The sequence below is a fragment of the Amborella trichopoda genome, chromosome 6 (genome assembly GCF_054954075.1).
Source record: "Amborella trichopoda isolate Santa Cruz 75 chromosome 6, AtrichopodaSantaCruz75HAP2 v2.0, whole genome shotgun sequence".
In the NCBI taxonomy this organism is placed as follows: domain Eukaryota; kingdom Viridiplantae; phylum Streptophyta; class Magnoliopsida; order Amborellales; family Amborellaceae; genus Amborella; species Amborella trichopoda.
The window spans coordinates 38,578,637-38,604,788 of NC_142341.1; the positions used below are offsets into that span (position 1 = coordinate 38,578,637).

At 38.7% G+C, this 26,152-nt stretch overlaps 1 protein-coding gene across 2 annotated transcripts; it reads left to right on the plus strand.

The window, feature by feature from the left end:
* The first annotated feature begins 680 nt into the window (after positions 1–680).
* LOC18437208 (biotin carboxyl carrier protein of acetyl-CoA carboxylase, chloroplastic) lies at positions 681–23,945 on the plus strand. 2 transcript variants are annotated; one of them, XM_011626192.3, is made up of 7 exons: positions 681–986; positions 1,585–1,632; positions 1,741–1,889; positions 2,086–2,419; positions 2,542–2,613; positions 22,277–22,342; positions 23,558–23,945. In XM_011626192.3, exons 1-7 carry the CDS (start codon positions 849–851, stop codon positions 23,579–23,581), a joined length of 831 nt encoding a protein of 276 aa, XP_011624494.1. In that variant the 5' UTR covers positions 681–848; the 3' UTR covers positions 23,582–23,945. The 2 variants fall into 2 exon arrangements, with proteins under 2 accessions (XP_011624494.1, XP_020524691.1); XM_020669032.2 differs by lacking the exons at positions 22,277–22,342; positions 23,558–23,945 and adding an exon at positions 21,584–21,817 and having other exon boundaries at positions 760–986.
* Positions 23,946–26,152: the final 2,207 nt, after the last annotated feature.

Consider the following 26,152-nt stretch of genomic DNA (forward strand, 5'->3'; position numbering starts at 1 on the left):
GACTACTCGAATGGTGAACTAATATGGGGAAGATGAATAAGCATCTGCAAAGATTCTAGAAAAAACATTGGAAAGTCCTGTCTCAGAAGATGGGCCTGGTTGGGATTCATGAGAAGAACCCAATTGGAGAGTGGGTTCTATCATGGCGGTTGAAGAGGAAGGAGAGCAGAGAAAGAACATAACGAAGATATGCTCTAAACCCGATCTCATGATACCATGATAAGAGGTGATTTTCGAATGTATTTATTGTATCTCTCAATAGAAGGGACAATACAGAAATATATATATAGAGAAGTTACACATTTTCTCTATGAATTTGAGGCGTAAATATGGAGAGATAAAATTCCCAGCAATATACCGAACCGAACTTTTTAATAAGTCTAATATAGGCCAAGCCCGGCCCAGCCCAGATAGGGGCTAATTTGGCCCTACGCCTGGGCCTTTGGCCCTGTCAGGTCCGGGCCGGGCATGGGCCACGACTAGAGCGGGGCTAGGGCCGGACTCCGTAACACCTTGGCCCCGTTCGAGGAATATCTCTCCTCGGTTTCATCGCGACATCTTCCCCTCATTGTCCCGTAGGGACAAACGGCAACGGACTTCTGGCTATCATATTCGGTTTACCAAAATGCCCACATTTTCCAAGTTTTCACCCCTACCCCTCTCCTTCACCCCTCATTTCACATTCATCGAAGCGACGGTACAGTTCCGAAATATTTTCAAAATGGGATGTCATTTTAAAACTTTTGGACCACCATTTATTTCAGTCTCCTTCATTCCAAACCTCCGCATTTTCTCTCCCTTCTTGCTCATTCATTTTCTCTCATTACCCATTCACCTCCCTCTCTTCCATGGCGTCTTCACTGCCCTCTGCATCAGCAGCTGCTCCTGTAAACAACAACAAGAATCCCTCTTCCTCTTCATCTAGCCATTTCAAGCGCTCTTTTCTTCGCCTACCGAGCCAGGAGCACCATGGCGCCTCTTATCGGGTGAGTTATCTCTTCCTCTTCTTATACTGTATTTAGAAGTTCAGATTCAACTGCACTGTTTATATTATTTGTTCTCTGGTTTTGAAATTATGTTTCTGAGCATGTTCAGTCGAACTTCTTTGCTATGCATGGAATGTGCACATTTGAAAGTTCGTTCATTGTTAGTTTAGTTTATATAGTTTAGGAATTTACACTTGCTTGAATTTTTGTAGATCTGTTGGTGCATCGAGCAAACTGATGAGCTGTGATGCTCGGAAAAACTGTAAATTTTAGTGATGTTTTGATTGCTCTGATTGATTATGTGTTCGTAATAAGCGAGTAGTTTTGGTTGATTTTGGCCATCATTTTCTTATTGTATAAAATGTTCGATTCTTCTCCTTTTTTTTTTGAATATTTTTTTTTAATTTTGAATATTTCTGTGATATGATAGATTGGATGGACTTTTGAATGTCTTTTCCACTAAGTTGATAGCTTGGATCAATTTCAAGAAATTTTAGCTTTTGGCGTATGACTGGGATTTATTCATGTTGTTCTTCACTTGATAAATGTAAGGATAGCTCATGCATTGGATTTTCTTGTAATTGAATGCAATTTACAGGGCCCATATCGTAATGGCTGCATGGTTCACAGGGCCCAATTGAAAGATGTAAGTTTCTGTTGATCCTGAAAGTATTTATTTTCAGTGTAAAGTTTTTATGGGCCTATTGTTCGAAGGGCTTGTCCAAATTGTAAGGCTATTGTTCATGGAGCTCAGAATTCAGATCTAAAATCTGCGAGCAAGTTGGAAGTGCCGGAAACCAAAGACGAAGAAAATCCCGAGCCTGCAAAGCAGCCAACTCGTTCTTCATCTGTATCGGAGGAAAGAATATCTGATTTCATGGCCCAAGTATCAAGCCTAGTCAAGTAAGGATCTCTGCATAAAAATTCTATTGAAATGGGGCTCTGATAGATTTCTTCCATGAAAGTTCACTTTTTTTGTTTTGTTTTTGCTAATAAAAAAATCTGGCTTTGCGCACAATGGCCATGTGACTTTTTATATGGCTCTGAAGCACTTCGCTAACTTGAAATAACTAGCAATCCTTTTTTACCTGTGGTGAAGGCTGGTTGATTCACGAGACATTGTGGAGCTCCAATTGCAACAGCATGATTGCGAACTTACCATAAGAAAAAAGGAAGCCTTACCTCAACCACCAGCTCCTGCTCCTGTTGTTATGATGAATTCACCACTAGCACATGCGATGGCTCCTTCACAAATGTCAATTGCTTCTCCACCTGCTCCTGCACCTGCAGGTCCTGCTGCCCCAGCTGCCACAAGTCCTGCCCTTCCCCCACCTGCTCCAAAAACTGGAAAGTCATCACATCCACCTTTAAAGAGCCCAATGGCAGGGACACTTTATCGTTGTCCTGGTCCTGGTGAACCGCCTTTTGTCAAGGTGATTCCTTACTTCGATAGAGAATTTTGATTGTAAGCCATAATTCTATCTTCTTCTTTGTTGCTTAAAGTGTGTGCATGACTCTTTTTTTGCTTGACTTGTAATTATTGGTGATATCATAGGTTGGTGATAAAGTTAAGAAAGGACAAGTGCTTTGCATAATTGAAGCCATGAAACTGATGAACGAAATTGAGGTAGCATTTTCTTCTCTAGTTTCTATTTCATGTTTATCCGTTTCCTTGGTATGATGTTGCTTGTAGAGTTTGCTCCATAAATTCACAATAAGAATGAATTAGACATGATACCTAAGAAGTATGAGGTTTCTTGCGGCGTGAAGTGTTTATAAATAGTCATGTTGTGACAATATGTATCAATATCATTTGATGCAATACACTACAATGATCTTTCATTTATATAACTATGGTATATCTCTTATGGAATGAAGTCCTCGCAGATAATCATGTTTCAACAATATGTATCAATATCATCTGATGCAATGGGTTATAATGAACTTCCAATTAGATTACTTTCGATTTCATCTTTGAACAGGATTAACACAAAAATTTAGACAATTAAAGAAAAAATAAAGAGCTTAGTTTTCATGTTTAAGGTTTTAGGGTTTTATGAAATCCTATCGTGGTTTAACTTTTTCTTATTGTTTAAGTTAGACAATTTATGGTTTTTAACCTTGGAAACCTAATTTCATTGCTTGAGGAATTTATTTGTGCATATTTATTGATTTTGAAGTATTTGTTTGTGCATATTTATTGATTTTCTTTTCTTAGTCCCGAAACTTAATGGTTGTGTGTTCTTATACATGATTTGGGGTCTTTGCCTGACTAGGAAGTTGAGTGGCGAAGAAGTCAAAGGGAAATTAGCTACAAGAAGGTTAAGAACAAGGTTTCAAAAAATGCTAGGTGGCCCCTAGGCAGCCAGCCTGATGCCCACGCCCAGGCGGGCACCCAAAACCTTAGGCACCCTGTTGTACAATTTATATAGATATGTAGTATATATACACATATTTGTGTCAATTTTAGAATTCATTTGAAAATATTGTAACGTATTTGTTTATGTACAAAAATATGACATCGCATGTTGAGACTAAATTTGTTCAAAATTTCAAAATTCAAACCATACAAAATTTAAAAGTCTAATAGGATATGTATTAGTAATAATCTCCAACTCTCCATATTTCATAATAAGTGTAAAGGTTTAGGAAGGTTCTTCAAACCACAAAAAAAACTTTTGATTCTCAGAAACAGGTATAGCTAAGAGATTGACGGTTTATGGAATTTTTCTTTTAACTTTGGTTATTGAAAATAACCCCTATAACCTATTTAAACCTCAAAATTATCCCATTTTCCCTTTTGGGTATTTAAAAAAAAAAATCCACGTCCCTGGGTGCCCACCTGGCCTGCCTAGGTTCCTGGTTGGCTTGCCTAGACACCCACCCAGGTACATCTGCCCGTGTAGGGCTGCCTGGGTCTGGGTGTGCGGTATTTTTGTCTAGGCCGCCTAGGCTGGCGCCTAGGTGCTGGGCGGACCATTTTTAAAACATTGGTTAAAAAACACTTATGAGTTTACAAAGAATAGTTTCACATTTATAATTTCCCATGTCCTTAGAGGATAAAATTTTTATTTTTAACTGGTCTTTCGAGATGTTATAGGTGACTTTTGGGTTTTTAAATAGCTGGTGATAAGGGTGGGGATTGTCTAGAATCCTCCATACTATGGATAATTTGGACCCTAGACACAAGTGAGGCAATATAACACCCAAAAAAAGGGTCGAAGGTAAGTTTATCAGTTTGAAGGGTTCGGGACCGTGGTTTTTGTTGTTCGCAGATGACATAGTTTTTGATTGGTGAGACTAGAGATGGCGTCAATACAAAGTTAGAAATTTGTAGGGATGCTCTGGAATCTAAAGGTTTTAGAATTATCTAGAGTAAGATAGAATATATCGAATTCAAGTTTAGTAATAATAGGAGTAGAAATAAGGTAGTAGTTAGGATAGATGGCCAAGAAATACCTAAAAGAGATTAATTTCTATATCTGGAGTCGATAATCCATGAGAATGGAGAGATTGAGGAAGATGTCGTATGTGGGTGAAGTGGAGATGTGCTTTTGGAGTTTTATGTGATTGCCGCATTTCAATGAAACTAGAAAGAGAAGTTTTATAGGACAGCTATAAGATCAGCCATGCTTTATGGGACATAATGTTGGGCAGTCAAAAAACAACATATCCATGAAAATGGACGATATGAACTAGCACAATATATATAGTTTAAAAGTTTCTTTTGCAATACTGGCTAGAACACTTACATATGTCAAAGAATTACAATTAAAACTCAAATAAATAAGTAAAAACAAGATTTGGATTCTCACTTGCTGCCACCTATCAAAACTCTTCATTACATAAGCAAAATTACATCAATAGAGGTCAGGAACAAAAAAAGCACAAGAACGCATACTAATGGATTTTATACACTCTACACCGGGTCTCCTCCACCAATGACGCATGAGATCTTGGTCTTTCTTGAATCTCAGCAAATGGGAAGCTTGGCTAAACCCTCTAGTCAAAATATAAGAGCATGTGTGCTTAGGTTGGGCCTCTCCTATTTCTTTAAGTATGTGGGATGTACCCTCTTTCTTACTAACCACCTAGAGGTGTGCCCCCCTTACTTTTTCTTCTAAGACTTATAGAGTATGAGACAGAGAGAGAGAAAGGTAGAGAGGGTGGCTTGCCACCTCTAAGAGAGAGAGAGAGAAAGGTAGAGAGAGTGGCATGCCACCTCTAAGAGAGAGAGAGAGAGAGAGAGAGAGAGAGAGAGAGAGAGAGAGAGAGAAAGGTAGAGAGAGTGGCATGCCACCTCTAAGAGAGAGAGAGAGAGAGAGAGAGAGAGAGAGAGAGAGAGAGAGAGAGAGAGCTCTAGGTTAGGGTGTAGGATTTGAACCCCAATGAGATACATTTATATTAGTGAGGCGGGTTTGGGATTTAGGGTTTAGCCATCCTTATGGAGATTCGATCTAGACCGTTGATCATGATGGAAGGTGCTAGAACCTTATCCATCGGCTTCCTTAACCTAATCCCATCAAAATCTCTTTTTATGAAAAATGTCATATAATTTAAAATTAATGTCATATGATTATCAATCAAGAGTCATACTTTCTTCCTTGATGGCTTCCTCAACGACCATCTTGTGTCATAAGAGAGAAAAGGGAAAGAGTGGGGCGTCCCACCCATGGATGACACAAGTGGGCCCCACACCCCACATAAGTGGGCCTAATGTGGTGGGCCCCATTAAATCTTGTGCCCCCACAATCTTAATTAAATTTAAAATTAATAAATTGATTTTTAGAAAATCACAGATATTTTATTTTTCTTTCTGGATTTTTAAAATAAAATACTTAGAGTTAAAAATTCTTATTAATATTCAAAAAATCATTAACACAAAATTAATTATTTTGATGGGAATTGGATCCAACTTCATTAAGGAAAATTCAAATATACTGAGGCACTCCATTTCTACTAGTGAATATGTCCCGCACTCACTTTCTCAAACTGACCCAATAGTTCCCATGACCTACAATCCATTATTGGGATTCATGACTGGACTACCAAAGTTAGCCAATAGGTGATGAGAACACAACCCTAGTCTATGGACAACAGGTACCCCTAGGGACAAGCTTAGGTCACACAAACTTATGCATGCTTATCGTAATTGGTGCATGGGGGCTATCTCTCGCACATTTACATGCAACACCCTCAATGGTATTTACTTGCCAATATGGCTATTATATGTACATGTCGTGTGATGGTCATGATGAGGATTTGGCCGTTGTCCCTTCATGCATATCAATTGCACGTAAGGGTCACTAAGTTCATTGGCCAACTACCTTAGGCATCTCTTTGACCTCATCAAGGGCTAATATTGCAAACCGTTCTTGGTTGTGTTATATGTTCAGGTCTATAGGGTTTTGGAACTCAACTCGGCCTAGCTCGTCAAGCCTAATTTGAGTCTTGGCATCAATCTTGCCAACTTCGGCCCTTCTGGACCATACTTCTGTTGGAATTGTTATTCCACTATTATAAAATTTCATTTCATGCTCTCGTAAGGCCTTTAAATGGCCACAAAATCCCAACAATCTATAGAATGAGTATAGCTGAGATGGGGATGTTGAGATAGATGAGTTCCTTCATTTCATCGTCTATTAGGGCTGAACAAGGCTGTGATTATTCTTTACCTTGCACAATTGAGGCACAAAGGTTGTGCACCTATCCTTGGTCTCCAATTGTCTTGAGGATTTGAGGAAGGTCAAATTTTCTCGTTCTTGTGTGAAAGCCTAAGCCCTTTTGAGACTCTGGATTCCCCCTTAATCCCAATACTTTGATCAAGTTACACCCCATTCAATGATGGGTTGGGCTGGGGCAGTTCTCTCTCTTGGGTGGGACTCAAGGGTACTAGGTTAAACTCTTACTTAAGTCTCGAACTCTCGCTTTCTCTAAACTCTTGGACAAATATCCAACCCCTTAAATGACTAGAGGGTGGGGTAATTGGGGTTTTCCCCGTTCTTGCTTCTAAGGGGCTAATTGTTTATGGGTTTGAGGCCAAAATGTTGCTCATTTGCCCTTGGAGCCTGTCCCGACTTGTACCATCAATCATTCTTTTTTTGATAAATGTTGACTTTTGTATTGCTATAGATGGATAGAGTACAGTTTTGGGTTTAAGCCGAGAATACCCACTAGACGGGACCCTCGGTAAAAAATAGGTCAACCGACCGTGTACCAAAAAAATGGGCTTATAAGATTGCCCCGTTACAAAGTTTACAAGGAATTTGCAAAAAAAGGCTTATACGAGTGGCCGTACACAGTGAGTTTTCAAAAAGATCAAGAATGGCAAAAGAAAATAATAAGTACAAGAAGTTCAGGTTAAGTTCCACCAGTCCAGCGCAAAAAAGAATGTGGACCGGGCTTGAGCGACCTGACTCTGACTTCTAGCTCCCTCTTTCGCCAGACGGGTCTGTGGTATCGGTGGACATCCTCCTGGTATGCTGCCATGAGACATCCATAGCCCTGCAAATGTGATGAACCTCGTAAAAAACTGGAGTCAGGTGCCATGGTGGATTGCTTGTTCTACTAGCCCAAGAGATGACATTTTTAAAGTCTCCTTCCACTATAAGATGTGAGCCCCAAGAGGGATTGAAATTTTTCAATGCTAAAAGGACGGCTAAGGCTTCTGCTTGATGAGAGTCCTTGAGACCAAGGTATTCGGAAATTGCTAGGGGTATATTGCCTTCACGGTCTCGAAAAACCCCTCCTGCCCCTGCTGGACCAGGTTTCCCTAGGGAACACTCATTGAAGTTTAACTTGATACTACCTTGTGGTGGTGTTAGCCAGTTATTAGGCCTTGTTACCCCTGTGGTTGGTGATGGAGAATATTTCCCCATTGAGATAGGAAAAGAGTCCTTGGGATTCCCACGAAAAACTTGTTGTTAGAGGCCCAGAAGGTAACCAGAGACATTACCTTGTGCAGGAGTGCCGGAGTTTGAAGTCTTGAGCCATGGAAGATTCTTGAATTTCTTTCTAGCCAAACTATCCAAATAGTTGCAGCTATAGTCGCCTTCCACAAGATTCTTTCGCCCTTAGGCCCACTTGAGTCAAGATTGTAGGTTAGTAGAGCCTTTATTGAGGGGGGGGCGGGAACCCAATTTATGCCAAACAATTGCAACACATTGCCCCACAGGTCAAAAGAGAAGTCACATAGTAGGAATAAGTGGAGGTTTGTTTCCTCCTCACATTCACACATAGCACACTTATTAGGGATGGGAACGCCTCTCTTTTGTAGGGGTTCAACTGTGAGGACTTTTTGAGAAAAAGCGAGCCAATTGAAGGTTTGCACTTTTGGCGGAGCAATAGTGGACCAAACTCTGGAATAAGAATCATGGCTAGTGGGTAAGAGAGTAAGGCTTTTATAGAAAGAAGCTACTGAGAACTTACCCAAGGGGGCTAGTGTCCAAACTATATCATCTCTTCCTTGGGATAGGATAAAGAGGGAATGAAAGGTATTCAAGAGCCGCTGGAAGTCAGTGGTTTCATCTTCGGTTAGGTTCCTTCGAAAAGAAGGATTCCAAACTCTACGACCTCCCGAGAGGCTTAATTCCTGAGCAATAGAGGAATCTTGGTCTCGGGCAAGAGAGAATAGAGTTGGAAATGCCTCTCGCAGGGGGAAGGTCCTAACCATAGGTCTTGCCAAAATTTCACTCTCAAACCTTGTCTTGGATGGAACCCAATGTACCTCTTGAAAGTAACCAGGATTGTTAAGAAGGACTTCCAAGCTCCTGAAGCATTATAGACTTGAGTTATTTCTGGCAGCCAGGTATCCACAGGGACTTTATACTTATGCCTCAGAACCTGTGCCCAAAGAGCGTTTGGCTGAGTGGCTAGGCGCCACCACCATTTCCCTAGCAATGCAAGGTTATGTTTTCGAAGAACTTTGATTCTTAAGCCACCCTAATTTTTGGTTTGACAGACCTTGTCCCAAGCAACAAGGTGATATTTTTTCTTATTCGCCTGCCCAGATCAGAGGAAGTTCCTCATGAGTTGATTTAGCCGGTTTGCCACCTGAGCAGGCATATGGAAGAGCGACATGAGGTAGACCGGGGAGTTTGCTAGGGTAGTATTTATCAGGGTAGTTCTTCCTGCGAAAGAAAGGAATCTGCCCTTCCATCCTGCCAGGCATCGGTCTACCTTATCTAGGATATGAGACCATTGCCGCTTTCTAGGCTTCCCCAATCCCAAAGGTAGGCCAAGATAGGTAGTAGGGAAATCCTGAACTTTGCACTCCCAATTTGGAATGAGTGCTCTAATTTCAGCAGGTGACAAGGCTACACCCAGCATACTGGATATTTCCATATTAACCTTGAGCCCGGTTGCTGATTGGAAGCAGCTAAGGAATCTTTTGAGGGCTCTAACTTCAATACGGGTGGCGCCCAGGAAAACTAAGGTATCATCCGCCTATTGTAAGTGAGAAACTATAGGGCCTTGCCTACTGGTTTTGAATCCTGAGAGGAGGCCTGCCTGATAGACACTAGAGATGGACCGATTGAAGACTTCAGCCGCAAGAATGATTGATGGATGTACCATCAATCATTCTTGCCCAATCACTGTGGTTATTTTGCCAAATTTGTTCCATAAATCAATGGGGATTTGAGTTAGGAATCATTTGGCACAAATTTCATCCAAAAACTCCTTTATGTCCATGGCATTATAGTTCAAACATTGCCCATGGGTCAAACTGCAGCAATATCTGATTTTGTCCTTCAGTGAACATCTTCGGGCTAGTGCTGCCAAAGGCCATATGATCTTGGTGGGGAAGAAACGAAGGCTGTATTGATCAATATTTAGCACAAACATCTCTTTGGGAGAAATTGAAGAAGGCATGGGTGTAGTGCCGCCTGCTGCAGGCTAATGCTCCTTTATTATATTTGATTTTGCCTCCAATCTGATATTTGATCTTGGATTAAACCCCTTTGATATTTTTATGAGTTTGTTCAGGAGTGAGTGAGGAGCATTCCCTCCTAATTTTAGCTCTTTTTGCCATGGGGTTTGAGAGAAGCTAAAGAAACAAGGCCCGATGTTCACTGCAGCCTGGATATTCATCCTTGTCTGGAATTCTGACTGTGGGTGTAGCTACTGTTGGTACAGCAAGTTTGGGTGCCAATACAGTCAATCTTGTGGCCTTTGAAAAATGACTTGAAAGATGTTGGAATGCGATAAAAATTGGATGGCGAGTCAAGGGCCCTATACAAAACTTCCACCCATTTTGGGCCCATTCTGACTTGTCCAGACTCAGATTTTGACCAAATCTACCCTTGTGGTCGGATTGACAGTTAGGTGTCATCTGGTGACTCAAATACCTTTCTTTTGGCAGAGGAGTTGCCTATTGGCTTGTCCTAAGATTTTGTCCCATTTCGGGGCCGTTTCAAGGCTTTACGGAGACATTCACAGAGCAGTCTGTCTTGCGGTGACTGTCATACATCCATTTGGTCAATGTCTTGCTCCTATAGATGGTTGACCACCCATACATGGTGTTCTGTGCAGTCCCTGCTTTTCAAGGGCTTGTTGGGCAATATCTAAGGGTTTCAATGTCTATTCCTGAACTTTGTGCCCCTGTTATTGAGTAGATGATGCCACTTCATCTAATCTGTAGTTTCATGTATTTTTGGAGTAGGTTGATGATTAGTTTGGGATACTTTGTATCAACTTACACCCAAACAGCAGAATTTGATAAAAGTTAACCTTTTTCTCAAAAAAAAAAAAAAAAGAAAAAAAAAAGAAGCAGAATTTGATAAATTAGAGAAATTCTCAAATTCTTGTGCATCAGGTTGAGGGATGAATCTCATATAGACAACTGTCTGAGGTGGGAAAGTGCACCACGGTTCCTATAAAGTTAGTATGACACAATTATCCCTGTACAAATTTAAATCACGCATAGATTCAGATAAATATGATATTAAGCATATAAAACTAGTACATCCACCTTCTCAACAACCCCACTCGAACTAGCATACATTAGTTGTGATGAGTGACAGTTTGCTTACATGACAGTTGAGTTTGCTTTAAGTAACAACTTTGGTGAAGGGATTAGCAATCTTGTTACAAGGAAGAGAAAGAATGCCATCGCCTAATCTTTCACAACTGGAATAGCAGTTGGCATCAATGGTTTTGTGGCAATCATGAAATATGGGATTCGGAGCAATCTGGATGGCTTTGACTATGATCTGAGTTTCTATAGCGTATCCCAAGGTAAAGCCCTAGGTTGCAACTTCTTTGCACTCAGGATGGGCCAGAGCCCAAGAAATAATGATGTCCCAATTCCTCTCATTTGTGGGAGGTAATATGTCTAGAGTCCCAACTCCCAAGCAAATCCGAGAGGCCAGAGGAGCATAGGGTGGCAACGCTTTTGCAGAAGACACCATAGTATAGCGTTGTTCCTCAGCTGACGAAGGCATTGTATGTGAATCATGAATAGGTCCAGGAAGAAAATCTACTAAGGGAGGTATAACTTGTAAGCCCTAAAGATGCCCTAGAAGAAACTCCATATGGTAGAAGCATAAGGGCATTACCTATTAGATGTTCCCCCCTCTATTACCATCCTAGCATAAGAAGCATATGTTAAGAAACTATATCTATGAAGGTTTTTCAGTGTGGCGAGCCAATTTAAAGCCAAAGCACATGGTAGGGTTACTATGGGCCATGTAAGCCCAGGCTGGATGACCCCCAAACTCACATCTCCGATAAAAGAGCGAAAGAATTTCACAGAACCCAAAGCTGTTGTCTGTTCCTGTGGTCTTGTATTCCAATCAGATTGAGTTGCATCATAATTTTGAGTTGGACCATCCTCATATTGAAGGTGAGGTTCACATCATTCTCTCTTTCTCTGCTCTTGGCTTTTTCTTTAGCGACAAAGTATCGACCTTACCTGGTATCAGAGCAGCACTTGCAGTTAGACGTTCTTTGTGATCTATTAACCTGATAGACCCCTGTTACCTTCTTTAATCTCAAACCTGATCTGATTCTTGATTCCTCTTTCTTGATTCCCATAGAGACCCTAATCTTCTTCTTGATTTTCCCTTTCTTCTTTTGATCTTCTTTTCTATTTTTAACCTATTATCCACCCAAACCCAAACCCAAACCCAAACCCAAACCCAAACCCAAACCCAAACCCTCTCTCTCTCTCTCTCTAACTCATGCACGTGTGCACACACACACACACACAAATCAGCTTGAAATATCAAAATTCCCTTGCTTGAACAAATCAACTCGAAATCTCAAAATCTCTCTCTCTCTCTCTCTCAACCCAAATCTCACTCTTTCTTATCAACACTGTAATATCTCAAAATCCCAAATTTCTCTAATCTTATCCACACACAAAAAAAGTAACGTAATAATTTCCTCACCTCTTTATTTCTCCATTTCTTTACCGATTTATTTCTCCCTTCTTCTACCTACTTTAATTCTCATTCTCATTTGACAATAATCTCTTGCTCTCATCTATTTTCTATGATCCCCACCAAGTTGACCTGATCCAATTTCATAATCCGGAAGGGCCTCATTGAACCCTTCATCCATGGCCAGCTACTTATGAGACATCTTGATGAATCTTCCAAACCTTCTTACGAACTCGTTCCGAAATAAGAGATCGACGATAATGGAAAGACAATGAACATTGGTTTTACAAACTCTGCTTATGAAGAATGAGTTGCCAACAACCAGGAACTGATTAGATGGATCAAAATCAACTTTTTCGGTAGAAAATCTAGCATAAGTTATTGGAACCCAGTGCTGGGTATTTATGGAAGGGCCTTCATGAATCTGTTTCACAATAATCTATGGCACGTGTAATGCATTTGAGGCTTGCTTTCCGACAATGCAAGAAAAATTGACAATTATGGAATATTTGAACAAAATTAAGGGGCTTTGCAATCAGCATCTGCTTGCCATGATTCAAGAGCCAGTCAGTGACAAAGACAAAATATACTATGTACTTGTTGGTTTGAGTTATGGATATAGGATGTTTACCACTCGGTTACCGCCGAGCCTCCATTTCCGACCTTTTCCAGACTTGCACCCCTTGCTACTTCAACATGAAGTCCTCTTCTACAACAAACCGCTCCTAAAGCTTCCCAGAACTATAATCCTCATGATGTGTTATTCGCAACCAGCAATCGTCCATCTTATAATGCAGGAAGAGTAGGATGTGGACGTGGTTGTGGCAATAGAGGCCATGGAAGAGGAGCCCAAAGGTCTTTCATTCCCTCCTAACCAAGGAGCTGGTCTTCTCTCTACACTCAATAAGTCTCAACAATACCAATGTTGAATTGTATTGTGACGAATTTGTGGTGGCCGAAACCACATCCTTAGGCTGTTTCTATCGCTTCAATCAGAATGGATTGAGCTCGAAAAATGGATGCAAATTTTCGACCCTTAACATTTTGATGGAGAATATGTCATTGACCTCATCAAATTATCGAGCATGGATTGTTTATAGTGGAGAGTTGACCATGTCACAAGTGATCGTGATAAATTTCTTATCTCGTATGCCTTAGTATAGTAGTGGTTCCGTAGTATAGTACATGGATTTGTAGGAGAAATCCATGTAAATTCTCCATGTGGTCTTATCCTTCTAGATAATGTCTTTTTGGTCCCTAAACTCAATCACAACCTTCTTTCTGTCTCTCAATTAACTCATGAAAATAGGCCATATTTCATATTTGCACAGTCCTTTTTTTTCTTAAATGTTTTGTTAGGGGAGACCACATTTGGTAGTTGGGATTGGCAAGGATGTCTCCATGCTTTGTATGATCAATTGAGGAAGCTTAAGACAATTTTTGGCCGCACCATCCTAGACATTCTAGCTATGGTTCAAGAAATAAATTATGCAAAGAGGGTTTGATCCCCTCATGTCCAAGAGTTAAACTTCGTTCATTTGCTGTGCTTGACAGTTGGGTAAACATTCTCAAGTTCCCTTCTCTCATTCTAATAAACTTGCTTCCTCGCCTCTTGAGTTGATTCATTCTTATGTATGGGGACCATGACGCTTCTTCGCACTCTAAATATTATGTAATTCACGATACACTTGGATCTACTTTCTTAAGAAAAATCTGAAGTCTTGAAAACATTTGCAATTGAAAAGATTTGCGGAAAATCATTCTTGTAAGCGAATATTGTTTTTTGGAAGTGATGGAGGGGCGTGAGTTCTCATGTTTTTAGGTACTACTTAAATAATAACAGGATAGAGGTACCAAATTTTGTTCCCTCATACTCCACAAGAAAATGGAGCGGCAGAACAAGAACATTACCATGTCAATAGGTTGCCATTTCATTATTGTTTGCCAGTGGGATGTGAAAGTACTTATAGATTGAAGCCTTCATATGACTGTTAATATCATAAATCAGCTGCCCCCAAATGTTGAAATGGCCGAATCCCTTATGATGTGTTCTATGGTAAGAATGCAGATTATTCAATTCCTTGATCGTTTAGGTGTTTTGGTTATGTCCTAGACAAGTGTCATACGAACTCTGTCCAATGGTAGAAACATGCATCTTTGTGGGGTATGAGGATGGCTATAGGGTATCGTTGATATAGCCCTTATTGAAATGCTTCCTCATCTCACGACATGTTACTTCTAATGAAAATGAGGATGTGCCACCGAAGGGCATATCTCAAGAAGAAAATTACAATATGGGTATTGGTCATAATACCCAAGAGAGATGGAGTTATGTTGCTTGGGTGTGCTCCTAACAATACTAATTTAGCACCATTGATGAAAGTGTACCTCATCACATCGGTGAAGATTTTGGACACTTTTATGATGATGACACTCCATCTAATGAACAACCTAATGTTGTGATCAAAGAGGTAATCGTATATCATACAGAAAGCCCATTGAGCAGCCCAGCATTGCATCCAAGAAGTGATTGTATATCATAGACAAAATACTAGACTGTGTGATAAAAACATGGCTTGCAAATTAGCTGGAATAGAAGGGCAGCAAGCTGAACATACACAAATACCTGGGGAGCAAGGTGATGATACTGAAAATATGGGTATCGAGTCAAGAGGACAGCAAGCTGAACATGGAGAAGCTGCCACGATTAATGAAGATAGCTGTGCGGCAAATCAAGGCTTTCACAGATCTACCTGTGCTTTTTCCTATAGATTGATGGATAATCTATATGAAACTATTAAACAAAAGTCGCCTACCAGCTATAATGTGCGAAAAACAACCTAAAGTGGGATGAAGCTATGGCCAAAGAAATAAAAGCTATGTTCATGAACAGCACGTGGGAGATTGTGAAGAGGCCTGTTGGAAGGAATATTGTGGGCAGGAAGTGCTTATATAAGACAAAGCAGGAAGTGCTTATATAAGACAAAGTATGAATCTGATGGAATTATAGAGTGCTTCAAAGGAAAGGTTTTAATCAATAACGTGGACTGGAATATGATGAAACTTTCAGCCCAATTGTAAAAATTGCTACTATCGGATTAGTTCTATCCCTGGCCTTGACATATGATTGGCCTTATTTCCAACTTGACCTGAAGCATTTCTTCATGGAGAGTTAAAATAAGAGGTATACCTGGAGCAACCCCCAGGTTTCAGTGTGAAGGATCCTTTGGAGTATTTTCATAATTGAGGCAGGCTTCTTGCACTTTGTTCAAAACTTTTATCATGCAATAAAGGATTACGGATTTATGAGGGCGGCAGTGGGTTATTTTCTTTTTATCCATAGGAGTGCCCCTGATGTTGTGATTATCCTCCTGTATATCAATGACATCATCATTGCAGGAAGTTCTTCAGATCTTATCACCAACATCAAGAGATTCCTTCATGACAGATTTCAAATGAAAAATTTGAGACATAGCTATGAGACTTTCTAGGGATAGGTGGGTCACACTCTCCAATTATCTCAGCATAAATATGCGCTTGATTTATTTGAGAACACTAATATGTTGCATTGCAAACAATAGATTGAGAATTACTTGAAAGACCAAAAAAGTACTGAAGCATGGCAGGCACACTTCAGTACCTCACACTCACTCGTCTTGACATGGCCTTCACAGTAAATCAGATATGCTAGAGTATGCATGCACCCACCAATTTCCTCGTGAAGGCGTTAAAACACGCAGTCAGATACTTGAAGGGGACCATTAATCATGGCATTATATACCTGAAACGAATATAGATGGTCTACACCTTGCTTTCATTAGCTACTATAATACGGATTGGGTAGGAGATATTGATTCACACAGCTCAGTCTTAGGATATTTCATTTATTTAGGTGGAAACTTGATATCTTGGGGGAGTAAGAAGAAAAAGTCGGCAGCACATGAACAAGGAGGTTGAGTATAGAGCATCAGCAAGCGTTGTAACAGAGATCTTTTGGATAAGAAATCTGATTGTATTACTTTGTTATGAAGTACAACAGTCCTTCTATTGTGCCAAGTGGAGTGCACTTGCTATTGCAGTAATCCTGTTTTTTATGACTGCACTAAGCACATAGATATTGATTATTATTTTATACTTGAGAAGATAGAAGCATAGGTGATTATAACAATTATATTGGCGTCAAAAATTTGTGGACATTGTCACAAAACAGCGTTCCAATGAAGGGCATAACTTTCTAAATGACATAATGCATGCTCATGCACAGTGTGCAATTTAGGGTGTTTGACTATGTTTTATGACTGTTATAACGTATAGGGGCCATTGATGTCACTATTATTTGTTATTTTATCTTTACATGTAATATTCCTAATCTTCTCTCTCTTGATCTTCTCTTGTTCACATCACTCTCTCTTGATCTTCTCTTGTTTTTTCTTTGTCAAAGTATCAAACTTATAAAAAGCCTCACATGTGTCTGAAGGTATTGCACTTAGTTGGAGGACAAGAACCGAGGAAAGAATCTTGTAAATGCTACTTACAACACTAAATACCTGAACCCCTAAATATTTATGATGCCTTCTATCTTGGGAATAAGCTGATGAAAAGATCTCATACTAGCTATGATTTGATCTATCCCACTTTGGAATTCAACAAAGAAGGATAAGGTATGAACTTTAATTGCCAATCATCATTATCAGCATCATCATCGATGCCTTTTCCCAACTAATTGGCATCGGCTACATGAATCCTGGTATGCCATTCTGCTTTATTAAGAGAAGGACAAGTTTACCCACATAAAACTCCAGTTGCGCATCTCCACTTCACCCATCCAGCTCTAGTTTTATGTGTGGAATCTTCCTCAATCTTTTCGTTTTCTTGGATTATCGACCCAACTTTAATTGCCAATCATCTTATGACAAGCCTTCCTGGCCTTTTGCCTTATCCCTCTTTATGGACTTTCACTCAAATGGCCTATAAGCCTAGGGAAATCATATCAATGCCCATTCCTTGAAGATCAAGTTTCCACTTTCTATCTATTGTATGGAGATCATTAAGGGAACACATGATCACCTCAAAGACCCCTTTCACATCACACATTTCTTAGCCCTGGAATCTTAGAAATTTTCTTCACCCTTATTCTATAGAATGTATTACTGTCCCCTTCCCTCAGTAATTTCACCTGAAACTTCTGTCTCCGTGATATCTCTTCATGCCTCATAACAGCCTCATATTGTTTTCTGAACAACAACAATTTTCATCTTGGCCTTTGTCGATAGGTGACTGCTTTTCCATCTTTATCAATTACATTTGACTCCTCAGGGATATTGGACCTCCTAACATCAAGGATCCGGTCAGTGCTTTTGTTTCATTCTTTAATGTTACTGTGAAGCTTCTTCCTACTAATTGTGGGAGGTACCATCATAGACCAGTCACTCTGGCGGGCAGGCCCTGAAAAATTCTCCCATTACTCATATCTGCTCAACTTATAGAAGTTGCAGCGATGTCCTCTACATTACCTTTCTGCCACTGTTCTGATTAGTTTGCATGTACAACACCAGAGTAGTACTGAGCTTTTTAAAGTTTATCATTTCAAAGGCAGGACGCTTGGCCCTTTCCAAAACACATTTTTATAATTCCCTTTGTACCTCACCTGATTAACACCTTGATGTCTGTCACCAAGACCTTCTTCTCCTGGGGTACCATGTAATTCACACTCACTATTTAGTGCTTCCTGGATTCCCAATTTCATATGCACTGGTTCACTTTCCGCCTCAGCAGCTTCTGCATAGTTTTTTCTTCTTTCTTTCCTCCTCGCCCATTTTTCTGGTGGCAAAGAATCTTCTAGGGACTGGGGACATACCGTGCTTCTCACTATGTAGTGGTTAGTAGTGACGTTTCAAATCTCCATATCATCCAACAACAGATCCTTAACAGTTCTTGCCTCTCGCTGTTTTTCCACCCTTGAGATGCTTCTACCCATGAATGCATCCTTAAGCTAAACAGTGCTTTTGGGGATAGAATGGTTACTGGAGAACAACCAGAACACCAGTAGACCTTTGCTTAACACCGCGTCCGTGTTGGTTGGAGGGCATCTTATCCCCTTGTTGAGCATGGCAAGACTAAGTGTCGAGGAAGCTATGCAGAACGGAGTCTTCAGCTATGGACCAATAGGTGGCAGGCTCTTAGAGTGTATAGATGTTTCGGGTTGAAGAGTCTGCCTTAAATATTAGGGTGAGGTTTGCGTAAGGTGTCAACCTTATACTATTGAAGTAAGGTGCACCTCAAGACTATGCTAAAAGATGCAATTTCAATGCTGGAAAGCCTTGTGATGGCATAGAAATCATTTGTCACCCCTAATTATGAAATTTAAAGATCCAAATATGATGCAAATCAAACAGATCTATAAATAATTAAAAGTTTTGAAAATAGACGGTCTATATAATGTGTTACAAGATGTACTATTTTCATGACTTAATTTTTCATTTATTTTTTCATATTCATACATCTCGAGGCTGCGATGATCAATTTTAGGGTTTTTTAGTATCGGAACAACTTATACTTATGCACTTTTGATGTGCACCTTACTTCTAGAGTATAAGGTTGACACCTAATATAGACTTTTTCCTAAATATTATGATGCTTTGGCCAGTAGACAATCGACATATGCTATGTCAATCAGTGACTCCATCGGAGCTGCCAAAAAGCTCCGCTGCTCTTAACGTCTCACTTAACGTCTTCTATCTTCCAGTTCTACACATTGGTAATGAAACTGTTTTTAAAGTTTATGAGTGTCTCCCTAGGAAGCTAGTGTTGGTAATCTACCTCATGAAAGTTTTTCAATATTCAAGATTTTTGCTCTTCATTGAGATTCCATTGATTGTGACCCCCCCTCCCCCCCCACATGGAGTTTCCATGTAGCCTCAATGATTTCCTTTTTCCTAACATGCATTAACACTTCGTAACCTAAAATGTTTTATCATTTGAAGTCCCAAAGGGTAGAATTCCCTTTATAGACACAAAGGTCCGGTTTGCCTACATGTTTATGGACACTCAGTAGGCTGTGCCATTGCTTCTGTAAAGCCATTGGGGCATCCATCTGGTTCCTCCATCACTCCAGGTTCAGACGTAAATCGCTCATGTTGTGGGATTGAAACAGGAGGACCCTGTTTGCTTCCATGAAGGAATGATGCTCGAACAGCACCAGTGCACCTTGAAAGTTATTTAGTTCTGCTGGGAAAACGGTTTACCATAAGTGACCGTTCTACTGCTACCCACAGTTTAGTATTTGCCTGGATTCATAGCAAGTATCTAAGAAGTTCCTGCATATGTATATAATCTATATTTTCAGTACCCATTTTGTGATCTAGGCCCCCATTGTGATCTCAGCACTACATTACTCTTCCTTATTGCAAGCTTGGTCCTGTAGTAGTTGCAACCTTTCCATATGACCTCATTTCCTCTTGGGACTTGACACTCTTGCCAACAACAATCGGGCTAGCAGGGAAGACACTGTATTAGGGCCGAAATATGTTAATAATGTGGATTGTCTTTTTAAGTTTTCTCCAATCACTTTGTGCCTCTTCTGCTGCTAAGTTACCTTGACAAGGCTCTCTACAGCTACAAATTTTATGAAACTTCCAGTGAGATTTTGAGCTTCAACCAATATATTCATGGGCCTTTGTCCATACCAAATAAGCCCTGTTGATGTTGATGATCTCCAAAAAATATCTCAAATAACTCTGCCAGATATATGTTCCCAGAGAACTATGTTATATTATTGATGCTAAGCCTAGAAGAACCTCATGTGCCCTTATGCTCTTGTGAGGCAGGAAGCCTTAGTGAAACTCGGCTAGGAGTTTGTAAGTGAGCCTCTTACATTGTCCATATCTTTCCCAGGGGACAGTTTCTTGTCTGAGGTTCTCGGTCAAGGTCATCCATGAGTGGATATTGAAATTTTTGGCACGGCTGGAATTTTTAAATATCATCACAAAAGAAAATAAATTTCCTAAAGAATTGGTGATACCATCTGTAGTTTTTAGAAGATAATAATTATCTTTAAAATCTCACAATATCTTGAAAATCATGGGACATATGTATGAATTATTGGAATCTCGTGAATCATGATACTGTTTTCCAGATATTTTAGATATATTGCAAGATTTCCCGAGTTTATGAATGTGTGAATTTTTCTTTTGTTAGGATTAAAATTTTATCCCTTATATCACTCATTCCAATACTTTCCCTTGAAAAAATAGTAGGGCAAGATTTGGAATAACATCATAGTAGCTGTTAAATGGTAATGGGCTTTAGTGTTACATTGAAATAACACCATTATTTAAAATGTATTCTCTATCTAGTTTTTAAAATATTATAACAGAATTGTAACATCATTGCTAGTGTAAGTTGTTTTCTGCACCTTGTTTTTTGAACCTTTTCATTTTTTTCTTTAATATTTACAGCTGGAGTCCTGGTAGTGAAATATTGGTTAAATTATTTCTGTGGAAAACTGTGTTTTGCTGTTCTCACCAATTGCATTTCCTGATGAGTAGTTTGATTGCGACAGTTGACTCATTTGAGCTAGGCACCTTAAACTGATCTTATTATCAATATCATGTTATGGAAATTCGATTAATAGTTTTGGCAATGGCTGGATACTGAAGTTTCAGCCAAAAGAAATTATATTTATATATAGTAATAATGGTAATAGATTTATGTTGTAAATGCCTATTGCAAATGATCGGAATCGAACAAAAGGATGGCCAAATTTTGAACAATTTATTTTCTGAACAAGAAAGAAATTTTTTGAATCTTTGCGAGTTTTGTGAACTGAACGCTTCCAAACTAAAGACAACTCAATTTTAGTGTTTGTGACTTTGTTTACCAATTTATTTCAGTCATGCCAAAATTGATGACACTGTCAGGCACAACAGGTTTATGAGGGTGCTTTAAGAAAATGTTTAAAATTTTGGGGACATTATTTCTTATGTTTTATGGCTTAATTTTATTTTCTGTACTGATTGTTTTTGTTTTCCCTTTTCCGTTTTCCTTCCTTTTCTTTGGGGGAAAAAATTACCTGTCTTTTTTATGCCTGTGCTGTGCTTTATGTAATTGGTCCATTTCTGCAGATAACACTCTTAACTGTCTTTAAATAACAGCTTCCCTTACCAATTGGTAATTCCTATGATAGTCTCCCCTGACGTAAATGTGCTCATGTCGCAGATCCATTAATTGATTTGCCAGTTGACACTATTATGTTATCCAAAGTCAACCACATCCCTTTTCTGATTCCTTATCTTCACATTGCTATGTCAATCTCGACTTTTGTAATGACTTTTTCGGCTTTGTGCTTAATTTGTTGGTGTAAATTAGATAACTATTGAGTCTCCATAAGTTCCTTATTTGTGCCATAACAAGTGCAAATATTGCGTAGCTTATATTAATTCCATGTTATTTTAGTCATTGGTTTTATTATTCATCTCTGTAGTGCCTGGTTTTTGTCAATCTTCTTTTCTTTCATAGCTGCTATTTCAATAAAAAAAACACATATACGAGGCTAATTAGAAATAACTCAGCTTGGAACTCCTTGCGGACTCAAACTGTTGGAAGGAAATCTACCTATACCAGAAATGCCCAAGCTTATCGCTATCTGATTCATGTCATAATGTTTATGAATGTTGACCCTTACCACTTGTTTACAATTTGTTGCAAGTACTGCTATATCTCCCCTCCCTAGATTTCTTCTTCTCTTTTCCCCTCTTTGCTGGTTTGTTCCTCTCTCTCTCTCTCTCTCTCGACTCCATATGAAATTCCATAGTTTCTGGTCTGGAGTGACTTAATTCACTTAAATTGATTTTATTGAGCCCCAAAAGAGTTCAACTCAATAATTGGTTTTTGTTTTTCTCTTTCTTGAAGGCTGACCATGGGGGAATAATAATCGAAGTCCTTGTGGACGATGGCAAATCTGTCAGCGTGGACACTGTAAGTCTTGGATGTTGATCGTTTAGCATGATTTTTTATAGGAAAAGTATACAATGAGGTCATTTATTTTTGCTACAAGGTGGTCACAATTAATCTTGACAATTGGATGTGAAATTGGATGGATGCATTTATTCCATCAACCATACTCAAATTTCAAAAGAAACTTTCTCAAACTTTGTGACACACCCAAGCTATTAGATTTCACATCGGATAGTTGTAAATAATTGTGACCTCTTTGTTTCAGAAGTAAATGGTCTCATTGTATACAATCCCTTTTGTACAAAAGCCCATTTGAATATATATGGACGTGCTCCATTAGTATGACTCGCGCATGCATACCTACTCTTGTGTGTGCCATCAAGCTAGTCTTACCTCCACACTCCATTTTGGAGTGGTTGCATGTCGACACATATCGACACACACAGACACGGCCTTGACATGGTGATTGTATGTGTTAGTTTATTATAGGGATGTTTAGTACGTGTTGATGAGTTTTATAAAATTGCCGTCACTCTTGTTAAAAAATAAAGCTGCATGTCTATGCGGTATACAAAGCAGGATGTTTTAAAAGGACGTAATATGTTTTAAAATTTCTATTTTTCATAAGATGCCTCTGCCTGGTATTGGAACCTTGGACGCGTTGCACTTTCAAAGGGCAGTACGTGCTACCAACATGCCAACCAAGCATATGTGTACATAAATCATTGCTTATATAATATAATATAACATTGCGCCTCAATAAAGGAGTGCCTAAAATAAATGTTATACTGCATAAATATAGTTATGGAGAAATAAGTACTTTTTAATATCTTTTTTGCATATATATATATATATATATATATATATATATATATATATATATATATATATATATATATATATATATATATATATATATACACACACGGATGTGTTGGGTCCGTATTAGGCATTTAGACCACTGTTGTAAACATTCAAGACATGTACTAGACACGACACCTATGTCCATATCCATGTAACATCGCATCAAGCATGGGTTTTGGAGCACATGCTTCTTTATTTATTGATGGTGTGTATGGTCAATTTGGGAAATATGTAGGCATCCATGCATTTCTCTGCAAATGAGTTGGCATAGTGATGTTTGCTAGTTTATCAATGCTTTACTTCCATTTTGTCTATACTTGTGGGCGTAAGCAGCTCATCTTAATGTATGTCGATGTGTTTCTTTGTTGGCAGCCGCTTTTTGTGATTGAGCCATGAACCTCTAATGAAGAAGTTCAGTTTTCTTGGTAGAGTTCCTATGGTAGACCACAACCTTTAAACGTCAAGAGGAAGAGAGAGAGCGAGTAGTGAAATTGTCCAGTGTTGCGAACACATACTAATTTGTTCATATTTTTCTTTCTTTTTTTCTTTTTTCCTTTGCTAGAAAAAAAAAAAATGAGGAATATTTAATTCATCAAAAAGGCGGCATTGCCTTTTGTCAACATGCACCTGGACAATTCTTGTATTCGTGTTATTTATTATTGAGCTATGGTTCTTAAAAACACTTGATCGGGAGTAATAAAAACGAGATTGTATACAATGAGACTATTTACTGATATAAGGAGGTCACAATTACCTACAACCAACTGATGTGCAATATGATAGTTTAATTAATTGATGTGCAATCTGATAGTTTGGATGTATCATAAAGTTCGAAAAAATTTCTTTTGAACTTTGAGCTTGATTAATGAAATGAATGCAGCCACCCAATTTTACATCCATTGATCAAGATTAATTGTGATCACTTTATATCAAAAGTGAATGGTATGAGATTAATTGTGAGCATTTTATATCAAAGGTAAATGGTCTCCTTATATACTTTTCCAAAAAAAATGTGATTTTGTGACCCAGTTGCCTACTTTGAAAAATTGTTTTGGATTGGCAGATTGACAATCCAGGTGGGCGACATGACCTGAACCAGTGAATAAAAAATTAAAAGATTAGGCGATAAAAGTTGACCAAGTAAAAAAGAGTAAGGAACCTGATAGAACAGGATATTTAGCACGATCTAGATCGGCCTGACCGATTCTAAATTTGCATCACCGACTCTTAAAACCTTGATTATATGAAATTGCCGTTTCTGGAACACCTCTTATTGTGTTTTAAAAAATCATTCCTGCCAAAATAAAGGCAAGGTGTTCGGCGTCGCAAACGGTGGATGTTTGGCCCAATGACTAAAGAATATTTGCCATGACTTCCGTCAAATGTTACTCCTATATAATCATATACAAAGACTAGCGTTTTAGTAAACTCTCGAGACTTTGGAAGGTTGAAGCTTTGATGGGTCTTTTATTCTTTTTTCTTGCTGGATAGGTGGTGTCTTTTAGTGTGTGTACTTTTGGACCTTTAGGTAAGGAAATATTGACTCATGAGTCTTTTGGAATTTGATGGGGGAGAAAGCAACTCAAATTTCCAGGGGCTATGATAAAACAGACCATGCATTGTTTGATAGAGGGAAAGTATCCTATAATCCAATGGACTATGAATAAAGAGACCATCAGTTCATCACCTAGAGGGAGGACTATGATAAAAGAGATCATGGGGTCGTCACCATCCATTCAAGTGATCGGTGGTGTTACCGTTCATCCATTCAAGTAATCGGTGGTGTTACCGTTCAAAAAAGAAGTGATCGGTGATGTTAACCGAACAACCATTTACGTGGCATGAACGTAATGTAGCTGTAGGTCTGACTCCCAATACCTTAAACAATCCAGTTAAGGCGCACTTCCAAATTTTATCATAATATATAATTTTATTTTAAAAAAATCTTAGGATTATCTCAAAATCTATTTTCAAACTTCAAAAAATATTAAAATCAAGTCGATCTATAAATATATGAAAATTTTGAGAAATGCGTCATCTTTGGGACTCAATTTTTAAATTTTTTTTTTTATTATTCGTACATCTTGATGTCAAGATGATCAATTAGAGAGTTTTTCAGCGTTGAAACAACATTTTCTAAGGAAAATTTAAGTGCATTTTTACTTCTACATTTTAAGATTGCAACCTTATATAAACTTTTTACTTGTTGAAATTCCCGATCGTTAAAAGGACAATTTTGGTGAGTCAGCCGACTCACCTATTAGCGTGAAGTCCCTTGTCTGTCAAACGTCCATCTCTAAGATGGATGTACAAAATGTCACATCCACTAAAAGTTAAAGTGGATGGTGGAAAAAGAAATTAGAAAAACAATATTTATATTTTTCAAAAAAGGAAATTTCCAAATTTAGATCATTGTCATGAGATTATTGTCATGAGATTATTGAACCCTAAAATTTTGGAGCAAAAATACATATTTTATATATATTTTGAAGGGAGATGGCACAAGTAAATACTTGTTAAAATTCGTTGTAATGACCTATGGTAAGATAGTTTTTCCATGGTCCATGGGATCATGGTTTCATTTTGAAAGGACAATGTTTATGAAACAAGGGAGAACTAAAGTTTTGCTTTGAGAGAATTTTAAGGTTTTGTAGCACAGTAAAATATATGGGGACCTATGGTTTCACTTGGGGTGTGACTTTTGATAGAGCAGAATTCTTAGTGGATCAGGATTCATGTAGCCGACTCTAATTTGTTGGAAAAATGCTTTGATGATAATGATGATGTAAAACGTTAAAAAAGAATTTAGGAGTCATGCAACCGTCATACGGTGAAGCCATCTTATAATTGAAGTTTATTGCGTCATAAGTAAATATCTATTTATTATGCACTAGACCCTAAGATCCCAAAATTTCCAAAATGTGCTACAAGACTAGTGATCCTTGCCTAAAGCAAGTTTTTGCCCGT

Excerpts from the sequence above, each read along its gene's own strand:
- LOC18437208 (XM_011626192.3), top strand. The coding sequence starts at position 849 with ATGGCGTCTTCACTGCCCTCTGCATCAGCAGCTGCTCCTGTAAACAAC. Across the intron at positions 987-1,584 it reads ACCATGGCGCCTCTTATCGG|GGCCCATATCGTAATGGCTG; the intron begins GTGAGTTATCTC and ends TGCAATTTACAG. Across the intron at positions 22,343-23,557 it reads AATCTGTCAGCGTGGACACT|CCGCTTTTTGTGATTGAGCC; the intron begins GTAAGTCTTGGA and ends CTTTGTTGGCAG.